Here is a 20,130-nt window from a genome sequence, read left to right as displayed (position 1 = left end):
TAGGATAATGTCGGCCTCATAAAATGAACCTCTCCTCCTCTTGAATTTTATGAAAAAGTTTGAGAATCAGAGGTGTTAGTTATTCTCGGAATCTTTGGTAAAATTCACCCTTGAAGCCATCTGGTCCAGGGCTTTTGTTTGTTGTAAGGTTGTTAATTACTGCTTTAGTTTCACTAGGTGTAATCTGTTTATTCAGATTCTCTGATTCTTCCTGATTTAGTTTTAGAAGATTGCATGTTTCTAGGAATTTATCAATTTTGTTCAGTTTGTCCAGTTTGTTGGTATATAGTTGTTCATAATATTTTCTTACAATCCTTTCTATTTCTTTGGTGTCAGTTAGCCTTTCATTTCTGATTTTATTTATTTGGGTCCTTTCTCTTTTTTTTCTTTATGAGTCTGGTTAAAGGTTTGTCAATATTGTTTATCTTTTCAGAGAACCAGTTCTTGGATTCATTGATCTTTTGTTTATTTCTGCTCTGATCTTTATCATTCCCTTCCTTCTATTCACTTTGGGCTTTGTTTATTGTTCATTTTCAAGTTACTTTAAGTGTGAAGTTAGATTGTTTATTTGAACTCTTTCTTGTTTTTTGAGATAGGCCTGTAGTGCTATGAATTTCCCTCTTAGGACTGTGTTCCTGGTATCTTGCAGATTTTGGATTGTTTTGTCCTCATTTTTATTGTTTTCAAAGTATCTTTTGAATTCTTCCTTGATCTCATTGTTGACACATTCTTTGTTTAATAACATGTTACTTACCTTCCATATTTTTGCATGTTTTTCAGTGTTCTTCTTGTGATTGATTTCTAGTTTCTAGTCAGAGAAGATGCTTGATATGATTTCAGTCTTTTAAAATTTATTGAGACTTGTTTTGTGTCCTAACGTGGTCTATCCTAGAAAACATTCCATGTGCACTTGAAAAATATGTATATTCTGCTGCTTTGGGGTGAAATGCTCTGAAGATATCAATTAAATCTATTTGATCTAGTGTGTCATTTAAGGCTGCTATATCCTTGTTGATTTTATGTCTGGAAGATCTATCCTTTGAAGTCAATGGTGTGTTAAAATCCCTGACTATGACTGTATTTCTGTTGAGTTTTCCTTTTATGTCCATCAAAATTTACTTTACATATTTAGGTGCTCCTATGTAGGGTGCGTAAATGTTTACTAGAGTTATATCCTCTTGTTGGATTGTTCCCTTTATCATTATGTACTGTCCTTCTTGGTCTCTTACTACAACCTTGGTTTTAAAGTCTATTTAATCAGATATAAGTACTGCTACGCCAGCTTTCTTTTTCTTTTCCATTTGCATGAAATATCTTTTTTCATCCTTTTACTTTTAGTCTGTGTGTATCTTTCTATCTGAGATGGCTCTCTTGGAAGCAACATATATATGGGCCTTGTTTTCTTATTCATTCAGCTACCCTATGTCTTTTGGTTGGAGCATTTAAGCCATTTACATTTAAGGTGATTATTGCTAGATATGTATGTAGTGCCATTTTATTGTTAGACTGTTTTCTTCTGTTTTTTTCTCTCCTCCTCCTCCTCCTCCCTCCCCTTCCTTCCTTTCCTCCCCTTCCCCATTTCTTCTCCTTCTTTGCCCTTTAACATCTATTGCAGTACTGGTTTGGCATTAACAAACTCCTTTAGCTTTTTCCTGTCTTGGAAGCTCCTGCTTTCTCCTTTGATTTTAAATGATAACCTTGCTAGCCTTGGTTGTAGGTCCCTGCTTTTCATCACCTTGAATATTTTACACCACTCCCTTCAGGCCTGAAATGTTTCTGTTGAGTAATCAGATAACAGTCTAATTGGTGCTCCTTTGTACATAACTACCTACTTTTCTCTTGTGGCTTTTAGGATTCTCTCCTTGTCTTTAAGCCTTGCCAATTTATAATAATTATGATACGTGTTAGTGTAGGCCTCTTTGGGTCCAACTTGTTTGGGACTCTCTGAGCTTCCTGGACTTGTGTGTCTTTTTCCTTTACCAGATTAGGGAAGTTTCCAGTCTTTATATCTTTTTTAAAAAGATCTTATTTATTTTTAGAGAAAAGGGACAGGTGGGAGAAAGAGAGGGTGAGAGACATTGATGTGTGAGAGATACATCGATTAGTTGTCTCTTGCACGCCCCCAACTGGTGACCTGACCCGCAACCCATGCATGTGCCAGGAACCAAACTGGTGACCATTTGGTTTGCAGAGTGATGCTCAATCCACTGAGCCACACCAGCCAGGGCCAGCATTCATTCTTGGAACAATCTGGCAAGGGTTATTTCATTTTACAGAAATGAAAGGTCAGTCTCAATAGAATAAATAACTCAAACAAATTTCCACAGCTAGTAAGTGGCATAGCTGGGAGTTGAACAACCACAAACAAATTTTTAAAAAAGATTTTATTTATTTTTAGAGAGAGGAGAAGGGAGGGAGAAGGAGAGGGAGAGAAACATCAATGTGTGAGTGCCTCTGGTGCACCCCCAACTGGGGACCTGGCCCGCAATCCAGGCTTGTGCTCTGATTGGGAATTGAACCGGTGACCCTTTGATTCACAGGCCAGCATTCAATCCATTGAGCCACACCAGCCAGGGCTCACAAACAAATTTTAACAGAAAAGTTTGGAAACAGTTAATCATGCAAATTCAAAAGCCAATTTTTTTTCCGAGGTACAACTGTGTTTCTGATTTTATATTGCACATGTATAATACAGGAATTATAGGAAAATTTTCTACTAATAAATTATTCCTAGTTCATATTCTTGAATTAAATCAATCAGTTTTAGTTTTCTACACTTAACAAACTTAAGCTCAGCTATAAGATGAGAAGGAATTAATTATATGTCAAATTTATATTTTTAAAATGAATTTCACCTATGTTTTATTGATTGAATTGTATTTTAACTTTTATTAGAGTTGTTTTTTATAATCCCCAAAATACAATATCCCATTCTCAATTTTGATGAAAGAACCTTGGCTGTAAAATTACTATAAAGGCTAATAAGGATTAATAAACATGACTAATTTTCCTTTTTCGTTTTTAGTTTGGGATATGGGCAGATCAGCTTGGGGATGGAAGAGCCCATCTTATTGGAATTTACATGAACAGGTACGACGTTTTTTCTTGTAGAATAGCTTTTCTGCTAAATATTAACATGACTCTTCTAATACTTAAATTTTTTTGAAGGCAGGGTGAAAAGTGGGAGCTTCAATTAAAAGGCTCAGGGAAGACTCCATACTCCCGGTACAGTTTTCTGTCTGTTTACTTATTTAAATTAAAATTGATGTTGTCTTTACCATTGAAAATCTTTTAATCTTATTTCCCATAGAAATGGTGATGGCCGAGCCGTGCTTCGTTCCTCAGTGAGAGAATTTTTGTGTAGTGAGGCTATGCACTATCTTGGAATTCCAACCAGCAGAGCTGCCAGGTAACTCCTCTTTCCTTGAAACTAACTTTCAGGACTGGGTCATGTTATCTCCAGAAACATGTCAGTAAGTTGAGAAAATAAAGTTTCTGCATACAGTTTCTAATAGTTTTAAGTGCTTCTTGAGAGCTTGTTTGCAGTTAAAGTGTAACCTTGTTTGATTCTTTTATGTTCCAGTCTGGTTGTAAGTGATGATGAAGTATGGAGAGATCAATTCTACAATGGAAACATTGTAAAAGAACGAGGTAATAACCATTTTTAGATTTTATATAAAATGAAACTAATTTTATATAAAATTTAAAAATTTTTATTTATTGACTTTAGAGAGAGAGGAAGGGCTTGGGGGGAGAGAGAGATTGAGAGATTTGTTATTCCATTTATTTATGCATTCATTGATTGATTCTTGAAGGTACCCTGCCTGGGGACCTAAATTGTTGTTATAGGTTTGTGTGCAACAGTATCCATATTATCCAGATGAAATTTAGTGTAGAGATGCCACATAAAAATAAATAACCTGGACTACCTATCAAGATTGAGACATAGGTAGACACTCTTTGCCTCCTCACACAACCATAGCGAGAATCACAACTATTTCTCAAATAACAACCAGAACAGTCAGAAAATTGAGATGTATGGAAGTTTGACAAGGATTTAAAGAGGCCACATTCATCCAGACAGATAGGAGGGGTGGAGTACTGGATAGGGGTAGAGAGGCACAGAGATGCTGTGTGACAGTGAGGGACAGCAGTGGCAGAATGGGCAGTCCCACATTCACCTGTGGTAGATAAAAATTGGGAGGGATAACTTGGGAGCAAGTGATCCCTGCCCCAGGCAAGCCTACACAGACCAGGGTTCCAGCACTGGGAAGATAAATCCCTCAAACTTCTGGCTGTAAAACCAGTGGGTGTTGGGGTAGCAGAGAAACTGCTGGATTTTCAGGAGAGTTCATTTCAAGGCCCCACCCACTCTAGGATTCACCACCAGGGCAATAGCTGGAAGGGTGACAGCTACATATAGAAAGTGGGTGAAGTGACTGGAAATGGGACGAGTGCCAGGTGCCTCCAGAAGCCAGGCAGTGGCATTGTCCCCTCTCCGACCCCTCCGCCAACACAGAGCCACAAGCAGGGAAGTGGGTTGCCCCACCCTGGTGGTTACTTAAGGCTGTGCCCCACACAATTTACATGTGACTTTTACAGGGTGTCAAAGCAACTCTACATAATACAAAGAAACAAACACAGGGAGGCTGCCAAATTGAGGAGACAAAGAAATATGGCTCAAATGAATGAACAGAAGAGAACCCCAGAAAAAGAACTAAACAAGGGACTTCCGGCCAAGATGGAGGCTTAGACGGACACGCTAGGTCTCCCTCTACAACTAGAGAGGAATACAACTACTTCAAAACAAAGGATAACTAGAAATTCCAGAAAATAAAACTACACGGAAGTCCAACATATGAAGTTATAAACCAGCGGTGCCATTTGGGCAGGTAAGAGTTAAAGAGGGCAGTGCTGTTTGCGGTCGCACCCGGAGCAGCGGGCGCGAGGAATCCCGGCTACGCAAGCCCCTGGCGGCGGTGCGCGACTCAGGCGCTGGGGAGAGCGGCCGCCGCATCGCCTTGAACAGTGAGGCCCAGGGGGACGGGAGGACGGATCCCGGTCTCCTAGCTGAATAACTGTGTGAATCCATCTTGGACCCCCGCCCCCAAAGAAAGCACCACAGGGCTGCGAAATAGGTCGCGGACAGGCAGGTGCCGGTCGCTGATTTGTGACGCCAAATGGCGCCAGTCGCTGGGTCATTACGAGTACACAGGCACTGCCCCGGACAGCCGGCCCAAGAAAACAAAACGCATCTGTCAAAATGAGGCAGACAACTATAGAAATCCCGGTGACACAACTCACCAGACAGCAGATAGAGAACCTGACAGATGAACAGATAAGAAACCTGTCAGAGGCTCAGTTCTGGGCCATTGTTATCAGGTGGCTTACAGAATTCACAAAAGAGCAGGAAAAAGATAAGAAAGAAGCGAAAAACATTCATAACGAAAGGAACAAAACCACATACGAGACAGATGGTGAGGAAAAAAAATCCAGAGTTCATTTCAACAAACTGGAATATGGAGAAGGAACAAGCAGTCAACCAATGCAAAGAGAGGAAATGGGAAGCAACAATGAGAGGATCAGAAACCTCTGGGACAGCTATAAAAGGCCCAACATAAGAATCATTGGTTTGCCAGAGAGCGAGGAAGATGAACTAGAACTTGAAAAATTGAGTGAAAATATAATAAAGGAGAACTTCCCAGACTTGGGGAAGGGAATAGACTTGCAGGTCCAGGAAGCAAGGAGAGTTCCCAAGAGACTGGACCCAGGGAGAACCACTCCAAGACACATTATAATCAAAATGTCAAAAATTAAAGATAAAGAGAGAATCTTAAAAGCAGCAAGAGAGAAGAAAAGAATTATGTACAAAGGGGTCCCAATTAGACTATCAGCTGACTTCTCAAGGGAGACCCTACAGGCAAGAAAGGACTGGCAAGAAATATTCAAAGTAATGAAAATCCAAAACCTACAACCACGAATACTCTATCCAGCGAAATTGTCATTCAGAATAGAAGGACAGAGAAAGTGTTTCCAGGACAAAATAAAACTGAAAGAGTTCATTAGATCCAAACCACTGTTATATGAGATGTTAAAGGGACTGGTTTAAAAAACAGAAGCTAAGGAGATGAAACAAAGGCAAACTAAACAGGCAACGAGAGTGGAAAAGGAACTGTGGGTACGGGAAGCATATTGGGGGGAGGTCAACAGGGAGGGGGAGTGGGGAGAGGGAGGGAGATGATATAGGAATTGGGGATCATGGTAGGAGGGAATGGAATAGACGGAGAGAGGTTGGGAGGAACTGTATGCACAACTAATGGACATAATCTAAAAGGGGGGGACAACTGGAGGGAGGGGGGCCACCGGGTGGAGGGGAGCAGAGGGAAGGGAAATTGGCACAAATGTAATATTTTAATCAATAAAACACATTAAATCTGAAAAAAAAATGTAAATTTGTTGTATTTAAATGTTTATTAAAATTTCTAACAAAGTTGTTATAAAAAAAAAAAAAAAAAAAACTAAACAAAACTGAGATAACAAACCTATCAGATGCACAGTGGTGATCAGGATGCTCAAAGAACTCCCTGAGTGTGGTAAAAACATAAGAGAAGAAATGAAGGTTACGCTAAGTGAAATAAAGAAAAATCTGCAGGAAACCAACAGTGGAGAGTAGGGTGCCTAGAATCAAACCAACAATTTGAAACACAAGGAAGGAAAAAGCATTCAATCAGAACAGCGGGAAGAAAAATGAATTTTAAAAAATGGGGATAGGCTTAGGAACCTCTGGGACAACTTTAAACTTGCCAACATCACCATCATAGGAGTGCCAGAAGGAGAAGAGGAAGAGCAAGAAATTGAAAACTTATTTAAGAAAAATAATGAAAGGAAACTTCCCTAATTTGGTGATGGAAATAGAAATAATTCCAGGAAGCACAGAGAGTCCCAGACAGGCTAGACCCAAAGAGGACCACACCAAGACACATCATAATTAAAATGCCAAAAGTTAAAAATAGAGAGAGAAGGTTAAAATCAGCAAGAGAAAAGCAGACAGTTACTTACAAAGGAGTTCTCATAAGACTATCAGCTGATCTCTCAAAATAAATTTTTCAGGCTAGAAGGGATTGGCAAGAAGTATTTAAAGTGATGAAAAGCAAGGACCTCCAACCAGGATTTTGCAATCTAGCAAAGTTATCATTTAGAATGAAAGGGCAGATAGAGTGCTTCCCAGACAAGGTAAAACTAAAGGACTTCATTACCAAGTCATTATTATAGGAAATGCTAAAGGAAATTATGTAAGAAAAAGAGCAAAATGATAAATTAAAATGGCAATAAACTCACAACTATCAATAATTGAGTCCAAATAACAAACTAAGCAAACAAGCAGAACAGGAACAAAATGATAGATATGGAGATCATTTGGAGGATTATTAGTTGGGAGGGGGAAGGAGGAAAATGCGGGGAAAGGTGCAAGGATATAGAAGAACAAATTGGTAGGTACATAATAGCCATGCAGATGTTAAGAACAGTATAGGTAATGGAGTAGCCAAAGAACTTAAATACATGACCCATGGACATGAATTAAGGGAGGAATTGCTGGAAGGAAGGGCTATACCAGGTGGAGGGGGCAAAGGGGAAAAACTGGGACAACTATAATAGCATAATCAATAAAATATATTTTTTAAAAAAGGAATTCAGTTTTCATACAAAAAAGTTAAATACATGGAGCAGATGAACAATAAAAATCTGAGGCTGGTAAAAGGGGGAATAGCTTAGCTTTTTGAGTGAAGTGGGAATTGATCAGAGTGTCGTATTAGGAAAGATTTCAAGTTGGGGGGAAGAGAGAGAGGGGCATGAGCAGGGGAGACTTGCACAAAGGCCCAGAGTCATCAGGAAGTTGACTGAATGATGGCACCAACAAAGCAGGCCTACCTTGGATAGGCGTCATCTTCATATCAAAACTCATGTAAGTACAGCATTCAGAAACATGAATAGTACAGAAACATGAGTGCTATTTATTGTATTAATAGTGTCTAATCAAAACAGAAGTCAGCAATAGAAGGCCACAAAAACAAAATGCATAGATACACTTTTATTTCTTCAGTATATTCATAAGTTAGAACACATGTAAACATTTAGTTATTGAAGTTAGTTTTCAATGAGTTACACAAATGAAAGACACTTGCAAGGACTGTGCCATAGAAATAATTCTTAATTCACTAATTCAGGGTGAGGTACAGGGAAAAAAAGGTCACAGTCGAGGAGACAGTGAGACGCCTGTTTGGAGCCTAATGATTTAACTGAGCAGCCTTTACCTAGGTTGGAGCCTCTGTATTTCTGAAAGTGTTGTGGTTCCTAACATTGTAACTGACTCAGGCTTAAAGGAATAAAGAAAAATTCCTTGATCCTTTCGAGGGTATAAATTAGTTATTTTTCCAATAAATTCAGTTACTGAATTTTTATATTAAAATAATTTTATTTTTAAGAAGAGCATCTTAGACCCTGGCCAGGTGACTTAGTTGGTTGGAACATCGTCCTGTACACCACAAGGTGGCCGGCTTGATTCCCAGACAGAGTGCATACTGAAGCAACCAATTGATGTTTCTCTCTTACATCAATATTTTTTCCCTCTCTCTCTCTCTCAAATTAGTAAAAACATATCCTCGAGTAAGGATTTTAAAAAAAGAAGGAAAGCGTATTAGGCCATATTTGTATAGTTTGAAATAGTGTGCTGAAATAAATGTTTCTTTTGCAGGTGCGGTAGTGCTGCGTGTTGCAAAATCATGGTTTAGAATTGGATCATTAGAAATTTTGGCTCATTATGGTGAACTGGATTTACTAAGGTTAGAAAATGACATTTTTTAAATGGTAGAAGACAATTGGAAAAAATATGTGCTGGAAAGTTAAAATATTTTTGGTAAAAAAAATAAAATAAAATAAAAATTTTTGGTTTTCTTATAAATAAAACCCAAAATTTAAATTAATAAATATGTTTAATGCTTGTTACGTGTCTAACATTGTTTGGGTTTACTAAGAGGATAAAAAAAGCTGGGTAGGACCCATCAGACCCTTTCTCAAGGAAGTTTTTGTCTAGTATACAACTCTGTTGCAGATGAGGGCCTCTGTGCCACTCAGGGACCTGGGGGGAAGTGACTCAAACTCCCCATTTCTGCAACCTCAAGAGGTCCAAAGCTCTCCTTCCAATTTCTGGGATTCCAAGCATGTGTCCTCTGTTAATGCCTCTTCTTCCCTGGACTCCAGTTTTGACATGTGTTATGCCTGTTTCACACTGGGTGGACCCAGATGTGAAACTTGGCCTCTTCAACAGGATGAAAAAAGAAAACAGTAGACTAAATTTACACAAAGCATTTAAGAATCGTCGTCGGCAGCCATCCGTCTCGAGAGACGATGGTGTAGCTTCTTAAGAGTCTATCTGCACCGCCGAGAATGGCTGTGCAGTCCAACTCGGGAGTGACACGGTATCTGTCTCCTCCCGTGTTGAATCGACATCTTGTGATGACACTGGAGTGTCCTCTCCAGTGAAGCTGAAGCTACAGAGCCTGGGCAGGGTGATATGGAGGGTCTGCTGTTGCCCATGCAGCAGACCCCCCCTCTCTTCACAGCTGAAGGGTCCAAGGGAAAGACGGAGTCAATACAGCTTGGCTTCAGGTGCGCCGCAGGAGTTGCCGGTGTTGACTACAACGTCAAACCGCCTTAGGGACTCCGGCTCCGGATTTTCTGTCGGGGTTTACTCCCTTAGCCTTTCCCCTGAAGAGGTATGCCGCAAGGCAGCGGAGGTTTTTTGGAGTCAGAGTTTTCCTTCTCTGATGTGCCCTGACTGGAAGATCGAACCAGCGACACTTAGCTCGCAGGCCGACGCTCAATCCACTGAGCCAAACCAGCCAGGGTATTTAAGAATAGAGTGCATCTTACTGAAGATTTCTGAGGGAGGACAGAGAAAAGGTTACTTCAGAAGAGCAAAAGCAATACATTCTTCCCTTTGTGTCATGCTGTACAGCTTCCACCATCCTCTGCTACCTTGGTGCCTGAGGTATCTGCACTAACAAAATTCCATCTTCTTCAAGCCGACTTAGCAAGATATTGCTTCAAACAAAAACACTTCTCCTTTAAGAATACTGCTTCCATTTGTTAAGATAATACAGCCATTATAAATATGTGTATAAGCAAAAAAATTATCTTGGACAAACTAGAATTGTTTGGAATATGCATCCTATATTGTAGTTACCAGTTTGGTAAATCCAGATACCTAATCCACGAAGAATACAGGGAGAAAGGAAATGAGGGTAATGAATGAGCAGAGCAGAGAAGTTATCACATTTGACATGATATTTCTGTGAGTCTCTCTATTTTATTTTATTTATTTATTTTTAATATTTTTTTTATTTTTCACTTATAGTTCATGTACAATACTATGTTTGTTTCAGATAGTCAACCCAGTAATTGGATATTTATATAACTTATGGATAGGGCAGTGGAGTACAATGGGGGGAGAAATGGGACAACTATAATAGAACAACAATAAAAAAAGGTATTTAAAAAAACAAAACAAATGAAGTAATCACCCTGATAAATCTAGCACCCATCTAACATCATACATAGTTATTGCAATATTATCAAGCATGTTCCTATGCTGTATTTTACATCCCCATGACTGTTCTGTAACTACCAATTTGTACTTCTTAATCCCTTCCCCTTTTTTCACCCATCCTTCTAACCCTCCTTGCATCTTGCAACTATCAAACTGTTGTCTATATCTATGAGTTTCATTCTGGTCTGCTTGTTTATTTATTTTGTTTTTTAGAGTCCACATATAAGTGAAATTATATGGTATTTGTCTTCCTCTGTCTAACTTATTTCAATCAGCAAAATACGCTCGAGGTCCATCCATGTTGAAGATGGACAGATTTCATTCTTTTTTATGGCTGTCATATTTTGTTGTATATATGCACCATTTCTTCTTTTTCCATTCATCTATCAATAAACATTCAATTGCTTCCATATCTTGGCTATCATAATAATGCTGCAATGAACACGTGGATAGATGTCTATGTCTTTTTGATTTAGTGTTTTGTGTTCTTCAGATAAATACCTAGAAATGGAAGTGCTGCATCCTTCTTTGTTTCTTATTATAGCCATTGTTTTAATGTGTATAAGCAAAACAGTTTGTCTGGTATAACTTTTGTTACCTCAACTTTTTATTTTTCATTTCCTTTTTCATGAAATATCTTTTTCTATTTCTTTCATTCTGTGTCTATCTTTCAATCTGAAGTGAGTCTCTTGTAGACAGCACATGTGAGGGTCTTGTTTTCTTATCCATTCAGCCACTGTATGTCTTTTGATATGAGCATTTAATCCAGTTGCATTCAAAGTAATTGTTAGATATGTATTTAGTGCCATTTTATTATTTGTATTTTTAACCTCTTTTTTCCTCCTTCTTAAAACAAGATCCTTTAACATTTCTTGTAATACTGCTTTGTTGGTGTTGAACTCCTTTTGCTTTTTCCTGTCTGGGAATCTGTCCTTTGATTCTAAATGATAGCTTTGCTAGGCAGAGTAATCCTGATTGTATTCCCTTGCTTCATCACTTTGAATATTTCTTGTCAATCCCTACTAGCCAGCAAAGTTTCTGTTGATAAATCAGCTGAGTCTTATGGGAGCGCCCTGTAGGTAATCACCTGCTTTTTTCTTGATGCTTTTAAGATTCTCTCTTTGTCTTTAACTTGTAGCATTTTAATTATGATGTGTCTTGGTGTCCACCTCTTTGAGTTCATCTTGTTTGGGACTCTCTGTACTTCCTGAACTTGCACGTCTATTTCCTTCACCAGGTTAGAAGTTTTCTGTCATTATTTTTTCAAAAAGGTTTTCAGTTCCTTGCCCTGCCTCTTCTCCTTCTGGGACCATTACAAATGTTGGTATGCTTGAAGTTGTCCCAGAGGCTCCTTGAACTATCCTTATTTTTTTGGATTTTTTTTATTTTTTGCTGTTCTTATTGGATGTTTTCTGCTACCTTCTCTTCCAAATCACTGGCTTCTCTGCTTCATGTTATCTATTGTTGATTCCCTCTAATGTATTCTTTATTTCAGTTAGTGTATTCTTCATTTCTGACTGATTCTTTTTTATGTTTTCTATCTCTATTTTTATGTTTCCTGTCTCTTTGTTGAAGTTATCATTAAGTTCATCTACTCCTTCCCTAAGTTTATTAAGCACCCTTATAACCAGTGTTTTTAACTCTGCATCTGGTAGGTTGCTTGTCATAATTTTATTTGGTTCTTTCTCTGGAGTTTTGTTCTGTTCTGTCACTTGGGACATATTTCTTTGTCTCTTCATTTTAACTATTTCCCTGTGTTTGTTTCTATGTATTAGGTAGAGCTGCTACATCTCCCAGTCTTGGTAAAGTGACCTTATGTAGTAGGTGTCCCATAGGGCCCTGTGTCGCAGCCTCCCCACTCACTTGAACTGGGCATTCCAGGTGCACCCCACTGTGTGGGCTCTGTGCATTCTCTTTTTTTTGTAGCTGAGCTGTTAGTTCATTAATGGGAGGGATTTAAACCTAGGCCTATTGGCTGCGAGCACTGGCTGTAACTGTAGTGGGGGTGCTGCTGTGCAGGGACCCACACTGTGGTATAGAACTTGCTTCAGCAGTCTCTGGTGCCCACTGAGTCTGCCCATTCAGTGTGTTGCTTATGAAGGTGGTTGGATGGTGCTCTGGTGTGGTCTGAAGCTCTCCATGGGGTGTGCTGTCCCTGGGACTTACCAGGAGGTATAAGCCAAGATCAGCCATTGCCTTGGCCCTGCCCAGGGCCATGAAACATGAGCTACAGAGAGAACTGTAGATGGCTGCTACCTATGCCGAGCATGGAGGTGCCTGGTAGAAGCCAAACTTTGAACTGAGGCCAGCTGCTGCTAGTGCCGGGCCTGTGACCACTAAGCAAGAGGCGTGGGACATTCTGAGGCCAGATGCTTTTTGTTTGGAGTTTGTGAACCTTTGAAATATTTTAGGGAAGACTGCAGCATGAGCCAAGATAGGCTGTTTGTATGGAAAGGCCACTGGAAATGGCTTGGGTGGGCCTAAAAGTTGGGTGGGGCAGGGTCTCAGGGTGGGGTGAACAATGTTGCCAAGGTCAGTGGAGACTCAGATACAGTGCCTGCCTGCTGGCCCTGTGGGAGGCTGTGGGGGCTCAGCAAAGGAACAATGGGTTCTGTCAGCACTTCTGTCTGGAAGGAAGATGCCCCGCCAGCTCTTACCCCAAAGCCAGACAATTCAGTTCCATCTCATGCCTCTATCACCTTTTCAGCTGCTGCCCCAGTGCTGGAGCCCTGAGTGAGTGAATCCAAATAAGTCTGCGGGTGGGCCCCTTAAGAGTAATGCTTGGGAATCCAGAGGCCCACAGTCTCACTCAGCCTCAATCCCTGCTGGTTTTCACAGCCAGAAGTTATGGGGACGTTTCTTCCCAGCACTGGAACCTTAGGCTTCTGGGGGCATGGTGTGGGGCAGCAACCCCTCTCCTCAGTGGGGACCTTTGCAGCTGATATATCCCTCCTGATTTTTTTTTTTTTTTTTTTTTTTTGGTTATTTAATCCCTCCTGATTTTTAACTGCCATACATGAGTGTGGGATCAGTCTGTTCTGTATCTCCACTCCTACTACCAGGATGTCTATTCAGCTAGTTTTCAAGCAGTTCTGAATGATAGTTCTGTATTTCGTTGTAATTTTGATTTGGTTGTGGGAGGTTCCGAGTATTGCATTTACCTATGCCACCATTCTAACTGGAAGCATCTCTGTGTCTCTTTAGCAAATGTTCACTGAGTTCATGATCATATCAGCTCGTTGAGGACGTTGTCTACTCTCACTGGGCATTATTTCTAACTTCCCATTTGTTTTTTGGTCACTTCTGTTTGGTTTCACCATGTCACTGAAATTGTTCCATCTGGTGGTCATACTTCAGTTATATTTCACTTATCTCTCTGACATTGATAACTACTTCATCCTTAAAATGCTTGTACTGGCTAACATGACTGTACATACCTTTTTTTCCCTAAATGCCTGAAACAATTCTTGACACATTGAAACTTATTCAAGTTATTAAATGGTTAAATTATTGAAAAATGCCTATATACAACTCTGTTCCACTCCTATTGTTTTGCCTGGGTTTAAGTAATTCCCAAATCATATCTACAATCTCCAATTTTTTATTTGGCTTCTCTCTTATGTAATGCAATAACTAAAGTATTTAATTGACTAGAAAAGTCAGTAAAATTGGGAATAAAAAACATGACACCTACATAACTTAAATATTTTAACTTCAAACATTGGCCAGATTTTTCTCATCTCATTTGTGAAACCATGTGACCTTCACACATAAATAGCCACTCCCTGCTCTCTTGTTTTTATACTTTTTATATATTTCTATTATTGCATGTATTGTGCTGTAATGTCATTATTTTTAATGTGCTCTTTTCTCCTAATTGACTACGTGATTTTTGAGGGCTGGGTCTGAGTTTTGTCATTCTTCTTCGTAGCACTTGCACAGGTCTTGGGTACAGTAGGTGTAGTAGATGCAGTAGGTACTTCATGGATGTTTATTGGACTAATTTGAATTTTAACCTAATACGATAGAATCTAATGTGACCTTTGAAACACATTTCCAGCTTTGATTGGTATTGAGAAAATATTTCTCCATTGCTGTTTTGGGAGTGTATTCTTACTTTAACTTTTAGAATTTTAAGTGTGAATCTAATGAATTCATGAATGGCAAGGGTGGATTTAGATTATTGGATATTCAATACTGTATTCTGAGGAACACTGATGCTATCTCCTTTTACTCTCCAGGACACTATTAGATTTCATCATACAGGAACATTTCCCCTCAGTAGATGTCAAAGAACCTAATAGATATGTGGTAAGTTTTTAAAGAGAAAGGGCAATACTCTGTTTTCTCTCATTGGTCTGCTAACGTTAGTTATAACTTAGGACTTAAAATCTACATTTAGGAAAGGAAATGTAGAGCACCGTGAATATTTTGTTAGAGGAAGATAAGATGAACCACATCATAAACAAGGCATAGATAAGAAAGCTGTCTTGTTTGAAAGTTATCTAGAAGAAAAGAACAGGTGCTATACATCCTGACTGTATACATTATTTTTTTGAGCAGCATTTATAAATTGGTCACATATATTCTTTTCTCATCCATCAGATAGGTATATATTTCTATAGTTGTAGTTCTAAAATAAACATAATACATAATAGGAAAATGTGATTTTTCTAGTGGAAATTTTTTTATCTTCATAACTACTTTTCATTCTTTTAACAGTCACAAAGAAGAGAATACCATTATTTTTTCTGGTGATTCATTGCAGAGTTTAATAACTCACCTCACTTACATTTAACTTCTATGTGCTGAATTCTAATGTCTTTTGCTTTTCCTATTGGACATGGAGAAAGTTTGGTCATAATAATGTGTCTGAGCCTTTTATGTATTCTTTCTGGATGAATAACTTTGTGTTCTTCTATATATAATTTCTATTCCTTTAGTCATCTGTTGGCCCACTTTTGAATTCTTTCTGTGTTCTCCTTGTGACTTATCAGATCCTAAAAGAGTATACATTATCGAAAATCTGAAAAATTTTAAAATTTTATTTTAGGGATTTTTTTCCATTGTGGTGTCCAAGACGGCACAACTAATTGCCTTGTGGATGTCTGTTGGTTTTGCTCATGGTAAGTTATCTCTTGATTTTTACTCTCCTTATGAGAAAGTAGAATTAATCTATTGAGGCAGAAGATTTCTTTTTTGTATATTTCAGAATATTCCTGCCAATGAGCTTCTTAACGTTTATAATATATGAATTTGTTTTAGCAATAGAGAGACAATTTTCTCATATTTAAAATGGTTTTGAACCGATCATTATACACAAAATAGAATAAGGATACCCTGTGAGTATAAATTTAGATCTCTTTAAAGGTATTTTTGTAGTCTTAATTATAAAATAACTACATGCTTATGGTAAAGAATTTAAAATATACAGAAGTGATTTGAGTTCCATCCTGCATGATAATCATTATTAACCATTTCATATCAAGTTTTCTAGACTTTATTTTTATGATATTCATATGTCTCCTACAAAAACAGGGGGGCTGGCTTGTGTATGAAGCCATTCACTGTGTGGGGTTATATTGGAAGGAATATCTATCTCAACTAGGATTAACTAAAAAGCAAGTTCCGTATATACTAAAGTCTCTAGATAAATACCAAAGGGGGATCCCACATTGCAAAACTCCTTGAAATCTGCTTTAATTACCATACACCCTCTGTATCTCACTCAGGGTTCGGTGGGGAACAGGGCATGTGTTTCAGAGATTTTTTTATTATAAACCATGCCACAGTAACCACCATGCAGCTATATCTCTGTATTTTCAAAGCTGAGTTTTTGAGGATAAACTCCTAGAAGTGAAGTGCCTGCGTTAGAGAGTCTATACATTTAACATTTTGATAAGCAGGGCCATCTTGTTCTGAAAAAGGTTGCAACTCTAACTGAATACTGTGCCACCATGCCCAAATACCCTATATTAGGCTGGTGTAGGCATGGCTTCCACCTACCCCACGCTCTGACCCCATCCTTGATCCCCTCACCTGAGAGGTCACTTACCCCTCCACCCCTCCCCACTGTTAGTGGTCTGCAACTCGGGACTGTCACGGGAGCACACATTCATATTTTCCCCTTTTCACACCCTTTGACAATTGATTTTATTCCTGTACTAGTCTCAATTCCATTCCAAAGAACATATTTTTTAGACAAATGCTAGAAATTGAGGATAAATAGAGAAAGTTTCAGTTCTTGGGGCTTTTGTCCCTAAAGTATTTGAAATCTTTGCAGAGGGGGAATATAAAATAAAAGGCTAAATTTAATTTTAAAATATAATTTTAATATATATTAAGTTATTTATCTTCATAAGTTAAACTTCCAATTTTCATTTTGTTTCATTTCTAAAACAACTGTTTTCTGTGACCTTTCCTATTTTGGATAATTTTATACAGTTAAAAAATGCTTTATTATTTTATTGTCATGTTTTTGGAATTTTTAAAAAACTTTAGGTGTTTGTAATACTGATAACTTCAGTTTGTTATCCATTACAATTGACTATGGACCATTTGGTTTTATGGAGGCCTATAACCCAGGTACGTATGATTTATATGTATATATAAATATGCCTTATTTTTACAAGTTTATTTTAGATAAACAGTTATAGCTCATACAGTGATGGGGAAGTAAAATAATTGGGATCATCCATAGAATGATCATTTTTTGTTGTACTCAATCATCCAGGTGCAATAGGGATAGAAAAATGAGTTCCTTGTGACCTCTTCCCTCAGGGAGTTACATATTAGACAAGATGACATGAAGGAGAGTAGGGAATATGTTGTCAGATGTGGCTTTGATTTCTGGCATATGACTGTGTGTCCCTTGGGCAAGTTATGTAACTTCTCACTTACTAACCTATAAAATGGAGGTAACAATAATACAATACTTAACACTGGAAGGATCAGAGCAGGCTTTGTGAATGACATGCTACTTTGGAGTTTGAAGTACATATGTGATAACCTGGAAATTCTTGTAGGTTAGAAATGCATTCTTTTATTAGGAAAATATTCATATTGTAAAATATTTTCGTGTATATTGGCATTAACTATTTATATTACTTTTGAGCTACATGTTTAATGTCAGAAAGATTTTTATCTAGTAAACAAATTTATTAAGTTTAAATATAAACTTAAAAATGAGGGAAAAAGCTATTAATTATAATTATCCTCACTGTATAAGGGTAGTATTTTTTTAAAACAGATTTTGTACCAAACACATCTGATGATGAAAGAAGATATAAAATTGGAAATCAGGCCAATATTGGAATGTTTAATTTAAATAAGTTGTTACAAGCTATAAACCCATTACTGGATCCAGAGCAAAAGCAGCTGTGAGTAAATCCTAAATCTACTAATATATTTGTATAATGATCATTTTTTGAAAAGCAAGAAAATGACTTTTTAAAAGTTTTATTTTTCTGTGGAAACAAGGGGTTTAATACAGGATTCAAGCTTACACAGGTGTATGACAAACTGGGAAGGGAAGGTGTAGAAGGGAAGCACCGGGAATCAGAGGAACCGTTGTGACCATTAGCACTTGAAGTACGGGCACTGTGGATGGGTTGGAGCTTACTGAAAAACCTGAGAATCCCTACATATCTATTTGCCATAGTGGGTGTAGAGACTGACATGTGGCAAGGTTTTTGGAAGTCACAGCCTCAGAAGACCTGATGCCAAGCACCTAGCTTGCACCCAAATTGGTCAGCAGGGCCCATAGTCAGGAGCATGAGCTGACTGTGGAGTGGGGGGAGGCTGAGGAAAAGCTGGAGTACACCAGGCACCTTTGCATCTTTGTTTCTGGCTGCCCTGACTGTCAAGAGTATTGACCTCCACTTCCCATAGCTTTCCAAGTCTCAAAGGAGTTCATTTCACTGGCAAAACATAATCCTGAAAGGGTCTAGGGGAAGAAGTTTCTATGAACTTCCCAGCTCTGGCGAGAGCCATGGTAACAGTCCAAGAAAGCCACTTGTTCCCAGATTTATTCGCTAGATCACCTTAACTGCTTTGTCTTACGGAAAAAGGCTGCTTGGGTAAGTCAGAGCACTCTTTTGGTCAGGATACATTGTACAAGTTTTTTTGATTCATGTTCTTTATTAAACAAAAACATTATCTAAATTCAAAATATATTGTGATTTTTTTTTCATATCTCCTTTCCAAAGAGAAGGAAATGCAAAGACGTGATGCCAAAGGTGGAAACTTTTGAGTTTACCACTAACAACAATGTTGCCTTTTCAGCTAGTGGAATTGCTTCTTGCCATAGAGGGAGGATAGCAAACTGGATGGGTGGCCGGAGTTCCTGACTCTAAGTGAACCCCTTTCTTATTTGGGTTTCAGATTCCACAGCTGTGCAGTGTGCCCTGCAGTGGAATCTACTGCTTCCCCCAACCCAGAATCTGTCCTGATGCCCCAAATCCAGCACCTCAGCTTTCCTTTGGGAATTCAGCTCACCTGTTTCCAGTCCAATCAGTTCCAAAGGGCTGACCCCACAGCTAGCCAATCCCATGTTCCATTGGGTGCTCTGGTGGGTTCAAGGATGAGACTGACCAAGCCAGGCCAAAGGCATTTTTTGATATTTTTATTTTTATTTATTTCTTCATATGTTATTTTGTATTAGTTTCAGGTGCACAAAATAGTGGTTATACAATCATATACTTTACAAAGTGTTCCCCTGATATTTTCAGTACCCAACTGGCATATTCAAGCTGTGACTTTTCATGGAACCCAAGGGAAGGAGAACTCCTTCCCAGTAGAATGGTTGGTGAGTGGGTGTCAGCCCAGGGTTGCTGGAGGTGCTCGATGCAGAGAGAGAGACTGTGTCTGTGACTGGAACCACCTAAAAGCACTTAGCAGGGTTAGAAAAGGACCAGGTCCCACTGCAGGAGTCTGAGAACCTGGACCTACTAGGTCCAAACGCCCCTTGAACTTGGCCTCTTGCAAGTATCAATTTATTTTTACCATTTACAAAATTATTTTACTTCAGTAAGTGTGTCTGGTTCTTTGCAATCAAAAGAGTCCCAGCTAACATGTTGGAATCAGTAATCCCTACACTCCCCCAGTACGGTGTTCTCACTGGGCAGGAGAAAGTGACATTTAAAAAAATAGCTTACTGAGAATTCTGGTCAAGATGGAGGCATAGGTAAACATGGCTTGTCTCCTCATACAACCACAGCAAAATTACAACTAGACTAAAAAACAAATGGCACCTAGAATTGTCAGAAAATTGAGCTGAATGAAAGTCTGACAACCAAGAAATTAAATAAGTCACATTCATTCAGATGGGTAGGAGAGGCAGAGACATGGTGATGTGGAACAGGCAGTCCCACACCCATTGTATGGTGGATAAAAATTGGGAGAGATGCCTCGGGAGGAAGGGATCCCAGCCCCACACCAGACCACTCAGCCCAGGGTTCTGCACCCCATAACTTCTGGCTGTGAAAACCAGTGGGGATTGGGGCAGTGGAAAAAACCACAGGATT

At 38.8% G+C, this 20,130-nt stretch overlaps 1 protein-coding gene across 1 annotated transcript in view; it reads left to right on the top strand.

Moving 5' to 3' along the window:
• Positions 1 to 20,130, top strand: part of LOC150019732 (uncharacterized) — a 39,901-nt gene that overhangs the window by 8,328 nt on the left and 11,443 nt on the right. Inside the window, exons 4-12 of the mRNA XM_090266627.1 lie at positions 3,026 to 3,090; positions 3,169 to 3,225; positions 3,311 to 3,409; positions 3,584 to 3,651; positions 8,753 to 8,840; positions 14,848 to 14,917; positions 15,660 to 15,732; positions 17,108 to 17,191; positions 17,856 to 17,985. Of these exons, the coding sequence (XP_090122753.1) occupies positions 3,026 to 3,090; positions 3,169 to 3,225; positions 3,311 to 3,409; positions 3,584 to 3,651; positions 8,753 to 8,840; positions 14,848 to 14,917; positions 15,660 to 15,732; positions 17,108 to 17,191; positions 17,856 to 17,985 (734 nt within the window). The remainder of the gene's footprint in view (positions 1 to 3,025; positions 3,091 to 3,168; positions 3,226 to 3,310; positions 3,410 to 3,583; positions 3,652 to 8,752; positions 8,841 to 14,847; positions 14,918 to 15,659; positions 15,733 to 17,107; positions 17,192 to 17,855; positions 17,986 to 20,130) is intronic.

Source organism: Furipterus horrens, unplaced genomic scaffold (genome assembly GCF_987537825.1).
Source record: "Furipterus horrens unplaced genomic scaffold, mFurHor1.1.pri manual_scaffold_2, whole genome shotgun sequence".
Taxonomy (NCBI): domain Eukaryota; kingdom Metazoa; phylum Chordata; class Mammalia; order Chiroptera; family Furipteridae; genus Furipterus; species Furipterus horrens.
The sequence above is the reverse complement of the archived record's forward strand: the minus strand, read 5'-3'. Positions and strand labels throughout refer to the sequence as shown.